General features: G+C 41.5%; 1 protein-coding gene across 14 annotated transcripts in view; it reads left to right on the top strand.

The window, feature by feature from the left end:
- The window catches only part of SPIN1 (spindlin 1), a 110,915-nt gene that overhangs the window by 54,282 nt on the left and 36,541 nt on the right, over positions 1-20,092 (top strand). For 12 of the 14 annotated variants that reach the window (XM_073344929.1, XM_073344928.1, XM_073344927.1 and 9 more), the window contains one exon: positions 19,045-19,276. Coding sequence is in view for 10 of the 14 variants with exons in the window: in XM_073344925.1 (XP_073201026.1) it covers positions 19,225-19,276 (52 nt within the window). In the remaining 4 variants the exon portion in view is untranslated. Of the gene's footprint in view, positions 1-8,536; positions 8,636-18,184; positions 18,296-19,044; positions 19,277-20,092 lie in introns of all 14 variants that reach the window. The other 2 variants (XM_073344919.1, XM_073344922.1) reach the window with 2 other exon arrangements.

Here is a 20,092-nt window from a genome sequence, read left to right as displayed (position 1 = left end):
GAAATATTGTTACTAAGTTCCTGTTAGTTCTGGCAGTTAGTTACTAGAAATTGCAGAAAAAACTTCCTAGCTGCAATGCAACAGCATAAAAAATCATCAAGGGCCACACAACTGAAAATGTGGCACACACAGCTAAAAATACTTGAGGAGGGATGTCAAAATGCGAATCAGTGTTATTGAACGCCTTCCTGCAGGTGGAGAGAAGAACTGATCAACGTAGAGGCGATTCAAACATTTCCAAACAAGAGCTGGCAGGTCAAATGTCAGTATGACCACAGGAGTCCCTGAAAGCAGTGGCAGCACCTCAGCAGCATTTGCCACAGCCCCGAGATTTGCACAAGTGGCTGGTCTCTCTTCCTCCCCTTATGTGGGAGGGTGGTGCAATATAGGATGGAGCACAATATCAAAGGGCCAGGAAATGCCCAGCCCCTCGAGCTTGCTCTCAGACCTGGCTGACTGGAGCAGCTGCCCATCCCATCCTCCACATTTGCTGTGTTGGAAGAGAGCTATTAACAGGGATTCAGAGCACTCAACATGAGAGTCTGGTAAGGGGACCTTGGACCGAACCCCTTCCTCTATTCCTAAAGCATGCCCCATATCAGCTCTGCAGTGGCTCCTGGCTACTCGTTGCCAGCAGTGTCAGCTCTCTCTCCCAGTTCAGCAAACGAACCAAAGACTCCCTTTGAACGTCCAAAGTTTGAATCTGGTGCCCCTGGGGTGAGCTCATCCTATGTCCATGCCATATCTGAGTATCTCCCTTGAATGGAGAAAGGGACCATGGAAGACTTCTTCACCCAGTCCAGCACAACCCTTCAGTCTGAGCCTCCTCTTTCTCATGGCAAGAAAACTGGTTGAAAGGGTAACCACAGAATTCTCACCATCACCATAACTGGTTCTTCCAGGGGACTCTGTCTGAATTTTCATTCTCCATCTGAGGAGGAGGAAGATCAAGTAATACCTAAGAAAAGTATGTTAGACATTCAGACTCTTCTGGTTGCCCCCATATAAAGCACTAAGGGAAGAAAAAAGGTCCCCATATCCTCCATCTTCTGAAGAGTCTGATTCAGGGGATTCCTCCAGGAGGTGCTTCTAAAGGCACAAAGTGGAATCTGTTTCTCTTAAGCTGCATCCATCTGCAGAGTTCAGTAGGGCAAATGAACATCAGTCACAGCTTCCCTGTTCACCTTCATGGTGTACAGCAAGGCAATTAGTTCAGAAAAACCAAGGCCATATACATGTGCTGATTTTTCTAGGCATGCATACTCACAACCCTGCAAAAGGAAATTCTTGCTTAAGGGAGGAGGGCCAGCATTCCAGATCAGAGTTAGAGGATCAAATAGTAAAATAGTCACAAAACAAACAATAAAAAAAGACATGGAAGATAGATTTTTTTTTTTCAGGTGAAAGTGAACTGATTGCAGAGCCATTGGCCATTATCTTTGAAAACTCATGGTGATTGGGGGAGGCCCCAGACCACTGGAAAAAGGCTAATGTAGTGCCTGTCTTAAAAAAAAGGAAAGGAGGAGGATCCTGGGAACAACAGGCCAATCAGTCTCATCTCAGTCCCTGGAAAAATCATGGAGCAGGTCCTCAAGGATTCAATTCTGAAGCATTTAGAGGAGAGGAAAGTGATCAGGAACAGTCAGCATGGATTCACCAAGGACAAGTCATGCCTGACTAATCTAATTGCCTTCTATGATGAGATAACTGGCTCTGTGGATGAGGGGAAAGCAGTGGACATGTTATTCCTTGACTTTAGCAAAGCTTTTGATATGGTCTCCCACAGTATTCTTGCCAGCAAGTTAAAGAAGTATGGGCTGGATGAATGGACTATAAGGTGGATAGAAAGCTGGCTAGATTGTCGGGATCAAGGGTTAGTGATCAATGGCTCCATGTCTAGCTGGCAGCCGGTATCAAGCGGAGTGCCCCAAGGGTCAGTCCTCGGGCTGGTTTTGTTCAGTATCTTCATTAATGATCTGGAGGATGACGTGGATTGCACTCTCAGTAAGTTTGCAGATGACACTAAACTGGGTGGAGTAGTAGATACGCTGGAGGGTAGGGATAGGATACAGAGGGCCCTAGACAAATTAGAGGATTGGGCCAAAAGAAATTTGATGAGGTTCAACAAGGAAAAGTGCAGAGTCCTGCACTTAGAACGGAAGAATCCCATGCACTGCTACAGACTAGGGGCCGAATGGCTAGGCAGCAGTTCTGCAGAAAAGGACCTAGGGGTGACAGTGGACAAGAATCTGGATATGAGTCAACAGTGTGCCGTTGTTGCCAAGAAGGCCAATGGCATTTTGGGATGTATAAGTTAGGGTATTTCCAGCAGATCGAGGGACATGATCGTTCCCCTCTATTTGACATTGGTGAGGCCTCATCTGGAGTACTGTGTCCAGTTTTGGACCCCACACTACAAGAAGGATGTGGAAAAATTGGAAAGCGTCCAGCGGAGGGCAAGAAAAATGATTAGGGGACTGGAACACATGACTTATGAGGAGAGGCTGAGGGAACAGGGATTGTTTAGTCTGCAGAAGAGAAGAATGAGGGGGGATTTGATAGCTGCTTTCAACTACCTGAAAGGGGGTTCCAAAGAGGATGGATCTAGACTGTTCTCAGTGGTAGCTGATGACAGAACAAGGAGTAATAGTCTCAAGTTGCAATGGGGGAGGTTTAGGTTGGATATTAGGAAAAACTTTTTCACTTGGAGGGTGGTGAAGCACTGGAATGCGTTACCTAGGAAGGTGGTGGAATCTCCTTCCTTTGAGGTTTTCAAGGTCAGGCTTGACAAAGGCCTGGCAGGGATGATTTAGTTGAGGATTAGTCCTGCTTTGAGCAGGGGGTTGGACTAAATGATCTCCTGAGGTCCCTTCCAACCCTGATATTCTATGATTCTGTGAGTATTTTGAGTAATGTAAATTCTGATTGAGGTGCATTGAGATACAGATGCCCATAAAAGCTATAGCTATATATGCCTCATACACCCTTCCACAGTGCAACAGTGGGATACAGTGTTCTTGCCACATTGACAAGATTGTGAAAGTATTGGATTGTCCATCCTCAGCTGTGGGTCACCATGCCCTTAACTATGAGGCTGTAATTCACTGCTGCTGCTGGGGGGTCACCATGCTTTAATGTCCTGGTTTTTGCCCCCAACTTCTGTTGCAGTTTGCCGTGCCTTGCCTCCACTTCCCACCCCAAGTAGATGATTATGGAATGATGAAGGACAACAGCCCAGTTCTGGAAGGGCTGGCAGGCAGGAAGGGGCTTCTTGACCCACTACTTCTTTATTTCTACTGCATGATCATCCCCCGCCCCTATCTCCATTACGTAAGGCCAAAAGGCTCCTTGCTGTGCTCCAGTCAAAATTTATCCTGTAATCATTATGATAGATAATGTGCGTTTCCCTGGTCAGACAAGGTGAGTGAGGTAATAACTTTTATTTGACCAACTTCTGTTGGTGAGAGAGACAACAGTGGTGGGGGAGGTTTAGATTGGATATTAGGAAAAACTTTTTCACTAAGAGGGTGGTGAAACACTGGAATGCGTTACCTAGGGAGGTGGTAGAATCTCCTTCCTTAGAGGTTTTTAAGGTCAGGCTTGACAAAGCCCTGGCTGGGATGATTTAATTGGGGATTGGGCCTGCTTTGAGCAGGGGGTTGGACTAGATGACCTTCTGGGGTCCCTTCCAACCCTGATATTCTATGATTCTATGACAAGCTTTGGAGCTACACAAAGCTCTTCTGAAGTTAAAAGCTTCTCACCAACAGAAGTTGGTCCAATAAAAGATACTCTCACCCACCTTGCCTCTCTAATATCTGTGACCAGCACAGCTGTTACGACAAGACTGCACTTTCCTTAATGTCAGAGTGTTGTTTCTAACTGGGAGAGTTCTGAAAGAGTCGCTTCCTCACTGGACAGCCAAATCCAGGCAGGCATAGTCTCAGCCCTCTTCTTCAGGCATGCAAACCACTGGGGGCATCAGGCAAACAAGAATAAATAACTAAAATAAGAATAGTTATCTGCCACCCTAAATATCTCTTGCATGTTTTTTTGACACGCAAAACTAACTTGGGTGGACAGTATTGCGAGTATTGTCCCTCTCAGCCTATTTTAAAAAAAAAACAAAAAAAAAAAAGCGCTGCCTAAAGGCTTCTTCCTGAGAAGAGGAGTCTGGGCATGCAGACAGCCATCCCATCTATGGGAGTAATACAACCTGTCCCTTCTCTGAAAAGGGAACAAGGCCTTTATCTACCTCTCCTCAGGGTGAAGATACACACGTCTACAAATTTCAGAGGGGTAGTCGTGTTAGTCTGTATCAGCAAAAACAACGAGGAGTCCTTGTGGCACTAACAAATTTATTTGGGCATAAGCTTTCATGGGCTAGAACTCACTTCATCACATGCATGGAATGAAAAATACTGTAGGCAGGTATATATATACAGCACATGAAAAGATGGGAGTTCCCTTACCAAGTGTGCGGGGGGGGTCAGTGTTAACGAGGCCAAATCAGTCAGGGTGGATGTGGCAGTTGACAAGGAGGTGTGAGTATCAACAGAGAGAAAATTATTTTTTGTAGTGACCCAGCCATTTCCAGTCTTTATTCAGGCCTAATTTGATGGTGTCAGGTTTGCAAATTAATTCCAGTTCTGCAGTTTCTCATTGAAGTCTGTTTTTGAAGTTTTTTTTTCATTGAAGAATGGCCACTTTTAAGTCTGTTACTGAGTGTCCTGGAAGATTGAAGTGCTCTCCTACTGGTTTTTGAATGTTACAATTCTTGATGTCTGATTTGTGTCCATTTATTCTTTTGCATGGAGACTGTCCGGTTTGTCCAGTGTATACGGCAGAGGGGCATTCTGGCACATGATGGCATATATCACATTGGTAGATGTGCAGGTGAACGAGCCTCTGATGGTGTGGCTGATGTGGTTAGGTCTGATGATGGTGACCCTTGACTAGATATGCGGACAGAGTTGGCAATGGGGTTTGTTGCAGGGATTGGTTCCTGGGTTAGTGTTTATGTTGTGTGGTGTGAAGTGGCTGGTGAGTATTTGCTTCAGGTTGGGGGACTGTCCATAAGCGAGGGCTGGCGTGTCTGCCAAGGTCTGTGAGTGAGGGATCGTCCTTCAGGATAGGTTGTAGATCCTTGATGATGCTCTGGAGAGGTTTTAGTTGGGGGCTGTAAGTGATGGCTAATGGTGTTCTGTTACTTTCTTTGTTGGGCCTGTCCTGTAGTAGGTAACTTCTGGGTGCACTTCTGGCTCTGTCAATCTGTTTCTTCACTTCAGCAGGTGGGTATTGTAGAACGCTTGATAGAGATCCTGTAGGTGTTTGTCTCTGTTTGAGGGATTGGTGCAAATACGCTTGTATCTTAAGACTTGGCTGTAGACAGTGGATCATGTGGTGTGGTCTGGATGAAAGCTGGAAGCATGTAGGTAAATATAGCGGTTAGTGGGTTTCGGGTATAGGGTGGTGTGACCATCGCTAATTTGCACTGTAGTGTCCAGGAAGTGGATCTCTTTTGTGGTCTAGTCCAGGCTGAGGTTGATGGTGGGATGGAAATTGTTGAAATCCTGGTGGAATTCCTCAAGGGGCTCCTTCCCATTGGTCCAGATGATGATGATGTCATCAGTGCAGCGCAAGTAGAGTAGGGGCACTAGGGGACAAGAGCTGAGGAAGCGTTGTTCTAAGTCAGCCATAAAAATGTTGGCATACTATAGGGCCATGCGGGTACCCATAGCAGTGCTGCTGACTTGAAGGTATAAATCATCCCCAAATCTGAAGTAGTTGTGGGTGAGGATGAAGTTTCTTGCTGCAGGATATACAAAAGGAGCTGAGAAATTTTATCAAAGGGAAGTCCCATTAAAACACTTTTGTCTATTCTTCATTAGTGATCTCCTTTGTGGATATTCTTAGCTGTCCCATGCTGACTTGAGGCTGCTTTGGAACTTCCTCTTATCCTCCCCTCAGTGAAAGCATCTCTCCTCAGGAGGATTCTCAGGTCATTCAGATGGTGGGTGTGTCAGAGAGGATTCAAGTCAGGATTTCCAGTGAGCAAACTCATCAGGACACTTATCACCACAGATGCAAGGCTGGCGGGACAGGGTCAAGGCCCATCCAAGGGAGCTGGTCCAAACGTGAACAAGCACAGTGTAGACTGGTGAGAGATCAGGACAGTCCAATATGATATCAGGCTCTGCTCCCATATCTGGACTTCCCTCATGCAGACTGTGACAGACAACACCTCTGCCATGTCGTATGTCAGCGGACAAAGGGGAACAAAATCTACAGACTGTCCAAAGGAAGCTTATGTCCTATGACTTGAGCTGAGAAGAATCTGCAGTCAGTCTGCTCCCTTTGCATCCACTGGAAAGTGAATGTAACAACTCAGCAGGCAAAAGGTAGATCATACAGAATGGGGACTATACCGAGCGGTCTTCCATTTACAGTAACTCCTCGCTTAACGTTGTTGTTATGTTCCTGAACAATGCGACTTTAAGCGAAACGATGTTAAGCGAATCCAATTTCCACATAAGAATTAATGTAAATGAAGGGGTTCTTTCCAGGGGAATTTTTTTCACACATACACACACAGTATAAGTTTTAAACAAACAATTTAATACTGTACACAGCGATGATGATTGTGAAGCTTGGTTGAGGTGGTGAAGTCAGAGGGTGGGATATTTCCAGGGAATGCCTTACTGCTAAGTGATGAACTAGCTTTTGGCTGAGCCCTTAAGGGTTAACCCATTGTTGTTAATGTAGCCTCATACTCCGCAAGGCAGGACAAATGGAGGAAGGGGAGACAGCATGGCAGACAGAGACCCACACCCCATGTGTGTGAGAGAGATGCGCATTGCCCCTTTAAGTAGGCTGAACCCACTCTAAGTACACTGCCTTGCTAATTAATCAGCAAGTTGAGACACTAGCTGCTCCCAAGAAGCTCCCCCATGGAGATGGGGTAAGTGGGGTGCAAGAGCAGGGGGGAGGGGGACACCCTGACAGTGCCCCTCTTTCCCCCCCACCCCTACCCTACAGAGCAAGCAGGAGGCTCCCAGGAGCAGTTCCAAGGCAGAGGGAAGGAGCAGCACATGGCAGTGTGGGGAGGGACAACTGAACTGCTGGCAATTGATAGGCTGTTGGGCGGCTGCCGCACAGGGAACTTAGGGGGGCTGCCAGTCCACCCTGGTTCCAAGCCCCCACCAGTTAGCTCCAATGAGCTGCTCTTCCTGCAAGCAGTGGACAAAGCAGGCGGCTGCCAAACGATGTTATAAGGGAGCATTGCACAACTTTAAATGAGCATGTTCTCTAATTGATCAGCAATGTAACAACGAAACAAAGTTAACCAGATGACTTTAAGTGAGGAGTTACTGTACTGGTAAAGGAATTTGGTTTCCTAGCAATAAATCTGTTTGCATCCCATTTGAATCACAAAGATTCAGTGTTCTGCTCTTGCCAGTGAGATTATAAAGTCAAGGCAACAGATGCGTTGTTGCAAAGATGTCTAAAAGGGACTTACTTTTTTTTTTTTTTAAATATGCCTTTTCTTTCATCAGAATGCTTCAGAAGAAAAGCAGGACTCCTAATTCTGGTAGCCCTGTTCTGACCATGAATACCTTGGTTCTCTGACCTCCTTAATGTGGTACAAATACCTTTCCTCTGCTATCCATCCAGAAGGGATATGCATTACAAGGGCCAGTTGTACATCAGAATCCAGACAGTCGGAGCCTCGCTGCCTAGTTCTTGAACAGAGCCTCTAAAGCCAAAGAGGTTATTCAGAAGAGATAATATCCATGTTTTAAGGTTCCAGAAATACATTTAACGAAAGCTTATGCTCAAATAAATTGGTTAGTCTCTAAGGTGCCACTAGTACTCCTTTTCTTTTTATTTAACATAACACATTCAAGGTCCTGAGTGACGTTTACCCATTGGTACCAGGACAAGGGTCTCTCTCCTACATGTGTGTTGGTATTACAGGCTCTTCGATTTCTTCAGGATGGACTCAGGCTGGGCCTGATAGTTCAGACATTTGAAAATCAAGTTGCTGCTTCATCTGGCAGATTCTTAATTACAGCAGAGAATTAGTGGATTTCATGCTTTTTAAATGTCTAGTGTGCCTTTTTGAGGGTAGCATGACTTCTGCATCCTTCCAAAGTACAGAGTTCTTTCCTGGGATTTTACCTGGTTAACAGTTCCCTCACAGGTCCTCCATTTGAACTACGTATGAAGGTGGTTCCATTACTTTCTAGTAATGTGGCCTTTTTGATAACAATCATGGTAGTTCACAGGGTATCAGAACTAGGAGCACCTTATCTGGCACCTCAATGCTCTCAACTTTGACACTCATCTTTCCATACAGATTAAGCGATACTCAGAACCAACTGTGTCTTTGTACCAAAAACTAACTCCAGGCTCTGTAGAGTACCCTAAATACAACATGATATTTGTTGGATTTCTGTAGAGTTCCCAAAGTATATCCTCACTGCACAGCTCAATTCAGAAAGACAAATGCTTTCTTTGTTCTTTTATTATCCAGTGTCAAGAGGAAAGAAGGCTTCAAAATCTTCCATTTACATAGGGCTAAAATATAGTATCTCGGAAGCATAAGAGTAAAAATCATCTGATGTTGCCTTTGGTAAGTGGGTACTCCTCACTGTATTCCAGTAATTTTTAGAAATAAGTTACCCCCTTTCACATCTCTACATAACTATATGTATAGTATACCCCCCTCTTGTCTCAAGTGAACACTGCTATGAAAATCCCAATGTCCTGGGTCTGTGACCTCATTACAAATACAAATAGTTTTATTTTTGCTCTATTACAACAAAGGAAAAGTTTTCAGGTAATGAAGTCCACAGATCTAACCCACCCCAAATAGGCTGTCAATTGGGGAAAGGTAACGGTATTATTAATTGTCACTCAGTGGTTTGTTTGTTTTTGTTTTAAATTCATGCTCTTTTGGAGGATTGTTCTATTTAGTCTCAGTGCTTACTAGTATAATTAGTTTTTTTTCCCTGGGCCATGGAAGTGTTTCAGTTGGTGGCTTAACAGCGATGGAGCCATATCTCCCTTGCCACAGAATAACAGATCTGGTTTGCCCCCAAGGCTGCATGGATCAGAGACCTAAAGCCATAACTCATTTCTTGTAAATTTACTTTCTTGGAGTAAGGCATGGATAAACTTTCATATTCTGCATCAAGTATATTTCAGTTCAGAATGACTCACTCCAGAAAAAAATGTGAATGAATATTATGGACTCTTGACATTTAACTTATAACCTGCAACTTCTAATGAAACTTATCACATCTATAGTTTTAAACTGTGGTCAACTTTAAGCACTTGTAGAAAGGGGAAAGGTTTTGGAAGACCAAACTAGAAAAGTCCAAGAGGGAGGAAGCCACTAGAGGGTGCCAAAAGGCCTATTCTTGAATAATTAGGTGTAATTCCACTTCGACACTTACTGAAAAGTGCAGAAATTGGAATGCAGTAAGCAACTCGCTTGCATTACTGTGCTATTATTGAATTGTTACAGTGGGGCTCAAAGTAGGCATGTATGTTAATCAGAGAACAGTGAATCTACATAATTAATTTAAGTATAATGTAAGTCTATTTAGATTGATTTTAAAAATGTCTGTCTAAAGGAAAGTGTTTATTGATTCATTAAAATAACACAACTAAAGGATTTATGGATAAAATTAAATTATTTTGCTGAAAAGGGAAAATTTCTTATGATCTATGCTGTGTTGGGAAGGCATGACTCATTCTGCTTTGCCTCCTCTCCATTCCTCTGCTGCAGTGTCTTAGAATCCTACTGGAAACAAATTTTTGTGGTAAATCTAGTCATTCTTATTTTCTGCTGTATTAATGCTCCAGATGTATCAGATATCAAATTTATTTAAATATATAAATCTTTGATCCAAATTTTAACTGGTGTGTAAATATAAAGAAAAATGTTTGTCATGCATTGAAAACTGATCAGAATTATTTGTTATACAAATATTACACGTTCTTAAATCTGATCTGATGGCATTCAGCTCTTTTTTCATAGCTATGAACTAATTTTATGTACAGCTGTTTTCTTTTTAATTAAAAAAAAAAATCTTTTTTGTTGCTAGGTAAAATCCAGCAAACGAGGAGTTACCTTAATCCATTTTATGATCCCTGTCCAATTCTTAGTGGACAGCTGTATGGCTATGCACATGTAGTCACAATTGATACTTTGTTGCAACTTCAGAAGAGATCACTGATAAGTCAGTCCTCCCTCCAGAGTTGAGAAACTTCCATCACTCCATGTGCTGAAGTTTGCTTAGCAGGCCACTGGCCCCTACCTGTTACTGGGAAGGCCTGTGCCAAAGGGTTCAAGCCTTGGGTGGTCTGCAGAAAACCTTTTCCCAGCCAGTGTCGCTGTTGGAAGTGCCAGGATGAGAGCCATGCTACATGGCCAGAAGGGAACCATTAGTTTGTTTCACAGATTTTACCATTCTCAAGTTAACACATAAGATAGCAGTACTTTGGTGGAGAAGACACATATGACCAAGTATAATATTTTGTTGTAAACTGGTGCCACAGGGTTTTCCCCAAGCAGTAAGGTCTGGTGCCAATAGATGAAGGGTAAAAGATTACACATGACATTATATTTATGTCATGTACATATTCTTACCTATACCAGTTCTATCGTGATCATACATGCCAGTACATATAACACTATTCAGATAAAGAAAAGATAAGAAACCAGTTGGATTTTTTTTGTAATGCTACTTAGTACACTTTCCATGTACACCATATTCACTCCATATTTAAGTGTTACTTTACAATAGTATACTTTTTGGAGTTTAGGGTTCCTTGGATATGACTCTCTTTAATATTACTAGTTAACTGTTGAATCAGTATTTAAACTCAAGGACTATTACAAGTAGGTTTTCTAAATTTTGAAGTTTGACAACATTTTTGGGCATTACATTACTTTTATAATGCAACGTTTTGCATACAACCTCATGGTGGTTCTTCCTAAAATGTTAAGAAAAATTTGACAGTGCGTTTTACATATTGTAACAGTACATTTTGTATCCATCTGTCCTTTTTTGGTGTTTTATGCTAAAAACTGCAATTGCTACTATAATATTTTAAGTCTGAAAGAAAGCCAGACCCAACCATGTAATTAACATGAAGACTTGCTTAACAGATGGCTAGCTTGCATGGAGGAATACAAATTTAGAAACTTAGAAAAATGCCATATTGATCAGACCCAGGGTTAAGCTAATTGAATGTCTTATCAGACTGTGTCCAGTACCAGGTGCTTCATAGAAAGAAGCAAGAAGTCTAATGGTGGAAAAGTATAGAATAACTTGCCGATAGGTGAAACTTCTTCATAACAGTTGGTAGTTGTCTTATTTTTGGAAGCGTGGGGGTACATATTGCTTCTAAACGTTTATCCTTGTAAACACCTAATCTTTTTTCTTGAAATCAGCAAAGCTCTTGGCTTCAGTGATGTCTTGTGGCCATGAGTTCCATAGGCTAACTATGCATTATGTACAGAATACTTCCTTTTTTTCACTTTAAATTAACGTTCTCTTGTCATTGTTTTATGAGAGAAGGCAGATAGCGGTATTGTATATGTCTCTTACCATGTCCTGTTCCTTAAATGAAACATTTCAAATCTTTTTGTTTCTCCACATTTCTATCCTCTTCCCTCCCCCCATCCGTTCCTAGTTTTGCCTTTTCTTTAGATATTATATACAGAACTGAATGCAGTATTCCAGAAAGTGAGATCAGGACCCCATTAAAACAAACTAGATATAAAAATCTGACTTCCATTGATCTCCGTGAAATTTTCTGCCCTGGGGCTGGAGCTCCCAGCTCGCTGGCCCCTCTCCCCCCAGATCCCAGCCCCCACCCTGGTGGGGGAACCCCTTGCAGCTGCCCAGCCATGGCGGGCAGCTGGCAGATCCCGGAGCTCCCACTCACTGCAGTGGTGGGGGACCCTGGAAACCCAGCAGTGGGTGCTGAACCTGCCTCCCCATTTTGTCAGGGATATTTTTAGTGAAAGTAAGGAACAGGTCACGGCCTTCTGTGAATTTTTGTGTGTTGTCCATGACATGTCTGTGACTTTTACTAAAAATATCCGTGACACAAACTTAACCTTAGTTATAGATCATGGTTGCCTTCAGATTAGGCCTGTGTCCACATGACACAGTTGTCAGGTTAGCAGCTTGACTATAGGCTATAGTTTATACCAGGCAAAGCCAAACTGTGGCTTATGAGCCGCATGCGGTTCTTTAAGGGGTCAACTGTGGCTCGCAGAGCTCGGGGCTTGACCCTGTGTGGGGAGGGGCGAGCTGGTGCTCGCAGCTCCAGCCCCACGTGGGGGGTGGGGTTCCAAGCTCTGGGATTTGCCCTGCACGATGGTAAGCCGGTGTTTGCAGCTTCAGCCCCATTGGGGGGCTCCAAGGCTTAGGGCTTCAGTACCGCAGGAGTGAGCTGGTGTTCTTGGCTTCAACCCTGCATGGGGGTGGTGAGGCTGGGCTTCAACCCCACGTGGGGGTGGCGACTCACTGCTTGGGATTTCAGCCCGGCAGGCTCTGGCTAGCCACTGCTTAGGGCTTCAGCGGCACGTGCTCATTATAACAGGAAATTGCGTCACTGTAGTGCTGTGCAGACCTTGTGTGCTATTATCTTGCATTCTGCACACTACAGGCTGTGTTTACTATTCATAAGTCGCAGTTGAATAGTTGTAGATTTAAGTGTTAACCCTATGTTAATTTCATGGATGACAATGACATCTTCAAATTGTAAGAGACGCAAGTATGAAGAAAAACTTTTCAGTCAGAATGGGAAGAAGATTTTGCATTCACTAGTAAAGGTGGCAAACCGCTGTGCCTTATCTGGCAGTGCATCGCGCTCTCACCACAAGGCCAGCAACTTGAAACATCACTATAAAACAAATCACATTAACTTTTCCTCTAAATACCCACCTGGATCAGAATTAAGGAAAAACAAGCTAACTGCATTAAAATTACACCTCAACTGTCAACAGACCCTACTTTTGGCATTCAGGAAGGAAACTGACATGGCGACTGAAGCTAGTTTTGTTATGGCATGGAATATCACTTGTGCAAAACATCTGTATTGTGATGGAGAATTTGTTAAGAATATTGCGGAAGTGGTTGCAATTTTAGATCCAAGTAACACAAAACTTCAACAAGTAATACAGCAAATTCCAATTTCATGCCACGCTATGGAGAGGCAAATCTCCCAGATCAGTGCTGATGTTGCAAGCAAGATGCAAAACAAACTAAAGAATTCTCTAGCATTCAGCCTCGCTGTTGACGAATCTACAGACATTCAAGATAAAAGCACAGCTAGCGATATTTGTTTTCTATGTTTCCTCAGATCTAACTGTGAAAGAAGAAATGTTGGACTTAATGGTGCTAAAGGAAACAAATGTGCTGACATAAAGAATGCAATTGACAAAGCATTGACAAATATCAATGTACCGCTGGATAAACTTGTCAGTGTTGCAACGGATGGAGCACCTGCAATGGTGGGAGGGGAAAAGTAAGCCTTATTGGACTTTTGAAAAGCAGTCCCAAATTTCCAGAGTTTCTCCTTGTTCATTGCATCATCCATCATGAACGTCTCACAGGCAGATACTTCAAATATGAAAATGATATGAAAACAGTCCTGGAAATTATCAATTTCATCCGCTTGAATCAGAAGACTCATCAATAGTTTAAAAATGAAGACAAACCTAATGATGTCTCTTTCTACTGTATTGTGAGGTGGTTATCAATCAGCGATGTCTTCAATATGTTTGTGGGACTGTTTGAGCCGATCAGTGCTTTCCTTGAAGAAAAGGAGAAGTCCTATCCACAACTGAAAGATGAGCGATGGATGCAGGATCTGATGTTTTTCACTGATGTTATGCAAGATCTGCAAACACTCAATTTGGCACTCCAAGGGAAAGATAAGATTATTTCTGACCTTACTCAGACAGTCTTCAGCTTCTAGAACAAGTTAAAGCTTCTGCAAAGAGACATAGCATCAAGAGACTTCAACCACATTCCCTGTCTCAAGAGTAGGGTTAAACACATTTCCTGAAATCAAAGTAGAAGATCCAAACTTAAGGAATACGGAGGTAAATTACAAGGACTGCATGATGACTTTCAGACCAAGTTTGAAGACTTGCAGAAGCTGAGATCCTGCTTCGGCTTTCTTATAAACCCATCCATGATAAACTCCAGAAAGACCAGGTTCTAAAGATGATTCATAAATCACAGTCAACAATCAAGTTCTGGAAGCAAGTGCCAGGAATGAAGTATCCTCAACTCAAAAAGACTAGTGTGTGACTCATTTTCAATTTTTGGCACAATATACTGCTGTGAATCGCAGTACTCTGTAATGAAGTTTGTAAAAACGAAACATCGTGCAGTCCGTACAAATCAACATTTGACAGAGTTCCTCCATACCACCTTAACAACATATCAACCAGATTTCCAGAGACTTAGGACCAGGATGGAGACCCACAGTCTCTAGCTCTAGTAGTAATTAGCCATGATACAGTAAGTAGGATGCTAATATTTTAAAAAATGCATGTGTAAAGGTTGTTCATGTCTTGCGGCTCCCAAACTTCTGAAAATATCGTATGCAGCTCAGACAGTCGGTAAGTTTGGCCACGCTTGGTCTATACCACTGATAAGTTAGTTGTGTGGTGGTGCTTCACACCCAAGTGTTAAGTGAGAGGTGTTTGTGCATGGACAGGACTCAGATTCGGGGCAACACTCAAATAAGAACCAGAGTTAACTTTATTGTAAAGACAAGGCCTAAAACAGCCATTCTGGGAATTTTGCTGAAAACATAATTACAACCCATCACCTCCTTTTTCACACACCCTTCCCCCATAATTCTCCCAACTGCCATGGAACCGTCAGCCTTCCCCTCCCCTCCCCCCCAAACATTTTTTCTGATAGCTCTCGAAACTCTGTATTACTGGTTCTATGACACTGCCAGTTTTCAGAAAAAAAATCATTGGCTCTCTATTCAGGTGTACATTTTTGGCTCTGCTGACGTGAAGAAGTTGCAGAGCCTAACCCTTTGTATATAAAACATAGGCATAAGTATTGCTGGTGTAGCAAAATGCTGTAATTCTGTATTGTTCTGGCTACTTTCAAGAGAAATAGTGCTATTTCATAAAACTGATTGGTGTATCTGTAATTTCATGCAGATTGTGTTTTGATCTGGTGAAATTTTGAATCGGTTACAGTGGTATTTTTCTTTTTCTTGTAAATGTTAAGTGGTGGTTTAACCAAGTGAATGTACATGGCCCTATTTGCATATTTTGAAGTCGGAGGTATTCCACTGTGGGTTCTACATGATGTGTATTGCTTTTCCCCCGACCTGGCTTTTATTCCTCCTAGCCTGCTCCCTACAATGCAAGGGAGGGTAACTCTCGAGCTCTCTGCCTGCCGGAAGTTCATTAAACAGCATTTCTTTCTCTCTCCTTAGCCCTGCTGCTTGTTTACCATGGACAACCAGCCATGTTGGGAGCTATGTTGTATATTAACTCCCAGGTACAAGAGGCAGAGGGAGTGCTTTGTGCCAAGATCTTGTCACGCTTTCTGGGAGAGGGAAAGTGAATGAGAGGGAGGAATAATGTAAGCCAAATGCTAGTTGTCACTGCAGACTTCGTTTGAGGCTGAGATAAAAGATGCAATGCATTCTGAAAAACAGTAACTCTGAAAAGGACTTCCTGCTCATAGTGGACAAACCAATTGAATATGAGCTCCCAGTGTGATATAGAAAAATTGAAGTAATGCGATCCTTGGATGTATAAATGGAAGAGGAGTGATGAGGAGTAGGGAGGTGATTTGACCTCAGTATATGGCATTAATAAGACTGCCCCTAGACACCAGAATTGTATGTAGTATTCAACATATTTTAAAGGATGTTTGAAAATATTGGAGAGAGTGTATTAAACAGCCACAAAAATGATTTGAGGTCTAGTGAAAATGCCTTACTGTGAGCCTTTGTCTACACTTGGACAGTGTGTGGGGTAAAGGCACTACATGTTGCTGTGAAAGGCTCCAGCAGCAGGAAAAGGCTCTGGCAGCTCCTGATATGCATCTAAATATAGCCTGTTGGGGGGTTTGTGTAGCAGAAAAATGTCACTCAAAAGGTATTGGGGTCACTTAGACCTCATATTAATTATGTAGGTATTCCTGGATCAGATTTTTATTTTAGAATAATAGAATATCAGGGTTGGAAGGGACCTCAGGAGGTCATCTAGTCCAACCCCCTGCTCAAAGCAGGCACAATCCCCAATTTTTTTTGCCCCAGATCCCTAAATGGCCCCCTCAAGGATTGAACTCAACCCTGGGTTTAGCAGGCCAATGCTCAAACCACTGAGCTATCCCTTTGAAGCAGCAGTTATAATGATTGTTTTTATGATCATAGTTTCTGTTTTTTATTTTTTAAAAAAATGCACTAAAATCGAGTCTCCAGGTAACATTTGCCTCATATCAGAAAATTGAGGGTCTTTTTTAAGATAACACTGTCAAATTGATTTTCTGGGAAGCCTGTGCTTGCTAGGAAGAGTTTCTGGGGAAGTCACAATTATCAGATGCATTTGCTGGCAGCCCACACTTGACAGATTCTGTTGCTGGGGCAAAGACTGGCTATTACATTGCACATGTACGTTGACTGTCTGAATGCATATATTATTTGGATTTTGTTGAACTGCACATGGCATAATCTTTGAGTAAGAGATGGATGTTTCTCAGGGACCTGGGTACAGAAATGGTGAAACCAGGAATAGAAAAGGAACATTGCAACCTTGCCTCAGGCTTCTAGGGAAGCAGCATCTAGTGTGCGGAGTACTGATCCAGAACCTAAGAAACAGGAAGGATGTTACATCTGCTTCAGAGAATACGACAGAAAAATGCATCAAGAATGTGTAAAGTGTAAAAACTTAGTATGTTCAGAACATATGTCACCTATTTGCTCCATTTGTCCAAAGTAGTAGGTTATTCACTACCACTTTGCTGTGTTTGTGCCTTTTTATATTGCTATTTCCATTGTCTAAATGTGGGGTCAGTTAAATGCTGAAAGCTGCATAGCGTAGCTTTTTAAATAAGTGTGTGTGTTCATGGGGTCAGTTAGACCCCCACACAAGTACTGTGTAGTGTGCTTCTGAATCTAGAAAAGTTTTGATTTGTTCATAGATTTATAGGTAACTGATCATAACATCAGTTTTAAATCATCCCATGTGTTTTTCCAATGTTGACATACTGGGGTCTTGAAGACCCAATACAGTAGTAGTGGAGTGATTTTTTTTGATCCAATATGAGTGTTAAGGAAGGAATGGCAGGGATAACTTGTGCTAGGCAGGTACAGAGCTGCACTGCAGGGACTTGGAACAGCCTCCAGCTTAGAGCAGAAATTACAAATAAACTGTGCAAGAGAGACTTAAGTCAAAATGGCATTGGAGATAATTATTATATTTGTATGGCTACGCTGAAGTATTCTAGATCTTGATTTTGTTCACTTTGTTACCAGTCTTGATTTTTTGACTCATATCCACAAGTAGCGGCAGAACAAGCTAGCTAAATAAGACTGTATCTTGATAGATTTTTCTACTAAATGTTCTTCCAAACAAAGAAAGTTTCCTTTGTCAGCAAAATGTTGATCCACATGTCTTTGCACTCTTCTGAGTCAGTGGAAAATTTAAACATTTTGAGTATCTACATTTTTTAATAGACTGCAACATAGTTTTACTCTCACTAGTTTTAATATACTGGGTAGGATTTTGATCTCTGAAGGATGAAAATGATAGAGTCCCAAGAATGTCAAGTGATCTAAAGGGCTCTAAATTTCTTAAATAAAATGAATGATTTTGACTTCTTATCACCAGTTTGATGATTCTTTTGCTTGTTTCCCCACACAGTTCAAGAAGTCAGGTATTCTAAAATGTTAACCCCTGGTTTCATTGAACAAACCAATTTAATACGCTTTTTATTTTCTTTAGATTTAACTTCCTTGTCTCAATTTTCCATGACCTCATGAAATTGCAAAGCTACTGGTAAACACTAATTAAGCCAGGACAGCAGATGTTTGTGGTGTGAAAAAGTGAATAAAGTTAAAAAAGCTTTAAGTTGTTTCAGATCAGTTACTGTGATTTCTCTTTGGTTAGCAGGAACTGTTTTAGCAAAGATGTTGCCAACTCTCAGGAGAAAACTGCTTGATAAGAGTGATCCATGCAGGTTTCTATGAAGAGCTCATGTAGCAACTGATGTAGATAAATGTAATGAGATTAAATATTTCAGAAGTTTAAATTCTTTTCACTTGTCTTTACAAATTACTATATTCAAATACCTACCCTTTCTGCAAAATTTCTGTAAATTTGTGATTATTAATTTCACACACTGCAGAGCTCTTCTCCCTTTTGTCATAGTTGAATGATTTTTTCAGTAATATGTTCTAAAAGTCTCAAATCACTGTTCTCTGTAGAGCTGGTTTTCTCTACTGAGAAGTTAATCTGGTGTTTTATCAGCTAACAGAAGTATTTGGTTACTGCCACTACCTCCTGCTGTGCAGATCCAGTGATATTTAGTTTCTTATTCTAAAGCAAAGACTTTCATACAAACATCTACATTTTAAGAATTAAAAATTACAGTAACACCCTGCACTACCCTGGCTGAAAACAAACTGTTAGTTTATTGATACCTAATCATTTTAGTCTGTGTTGCTTTCAGATAATTCTGATCCATATCTTTAAATACTGGCCTATAGAATGGCACTGTATATTATACAGAAATTAACTTAAGGGACAAACCCTACCAGATATTGTCAGTCCAAGTTGGTTTTGTGCCAGGTTATTCCATTGTTTTTACTACACACAATGCTAAAACATTAAAATAAAAAATATAATTTCCCTGAGCATGAAAATTAACATATTTGCTAATATAATTTTAGTTTTTAATTTTTACATTGCTTATCTTGACCACGCTTCATATTTGACTGCTTAAACTAAAATCTCTTTTTGTTTTGCAGAGAAATATAATTGAAAATACTTCTTCAGCTAATCTTGGGACAAGCAAATTCTCGTTTGAATGGTGGATTAACAAGTAGTAATTTTATCATTTTGAAGGCTAAGAGGAAATTTTAAGAGTTGGAAAGAACTGGATTTTCACCCTAGTCCAGCAGCTTTGCTGCTCACTTAAACACAGATGAATGAAGACCCCATTCGGAAAGACACCAGGTCAGCGATCCAGAGCTGATGCAGGTAGGCAATCTTTTTTTTTAAAACTGGGTGGTGGAATACTGAATTAAATATTAAAACACAAAAGTGTCTGTAATGTTTTTGTGAAGTTTTTAGTAACTTTCAGTTCTTTTCCATCTTGGTATTAAAATTGTGTGTGTTCTGCTACTGTCAACCTCGTTGACTTTATTTTGTTGTAGTATGACAGCAGCTTGTCAGAAATCCAGCGGAGGCCTGTATGTAAAAATATCTTGTTGTTATATTTTAGTTTTGCTGAAGCTTTCATATTGCACACAGACATGAAATTTTGAAAGGAAGGGGAAAATGCTTCACAACAAGATTAGTGTCTGTCAGTTTCAGAACATAAGCTGTTCATCAGCGATCCCCCACAGTGCTAGTAAAGAGAACTCTGGAACATGATATATTCAGTAGGTGCTACTTAAAACTTACTATAAAATGTCAGCATTCTGAAGAAGCTGATCAGCCAATATCTGTAAAGGAGCATCAGTAAGACTTTTTGGCTTTGTTTACATGAGATTTAGGCGTCATCTAGGTAGGGAAATTAATTCAGATTAAGGTAGTGTGTGAAGTTAAAGCTATTCCTGATTAAGTCTATGTGGGTGCTCTTCTTCGATAATAAGAGTGCCTTATGCTAAATTAACGTGATCCATTTCTAGAGCATCCATGTAGGAAGTTAGTCAGGAATAACTCCCCCTGTGGACAAATCTTTTGTTAAACCAGTGCAACTTTTTATGTGGACAATCCTTATCTTGGTTTGAATGTCTTATTTCAGTTGAGTTTAAATCAACTCCTGACTAACTTAAACTATATGAAAATAAG

This window comes from Lepidochelys kempii, chromosome 5 (genome assembly GCF_965140265.1).
Source record: "Lepidochelys kempii isolate rLepKem1 chromosome 5, rLepKem1.hap2, whole genome shotgun sequence".
Classification (NCBI taxonomy): Eukaryota; Metazoa; Chordata; order Testudines; family Cheloniidae; genus Lepidochelys; species Lepidochelys kempii.
This window is presented reverse-complemented; position numbering and strand designations above follow the sequence as displayed.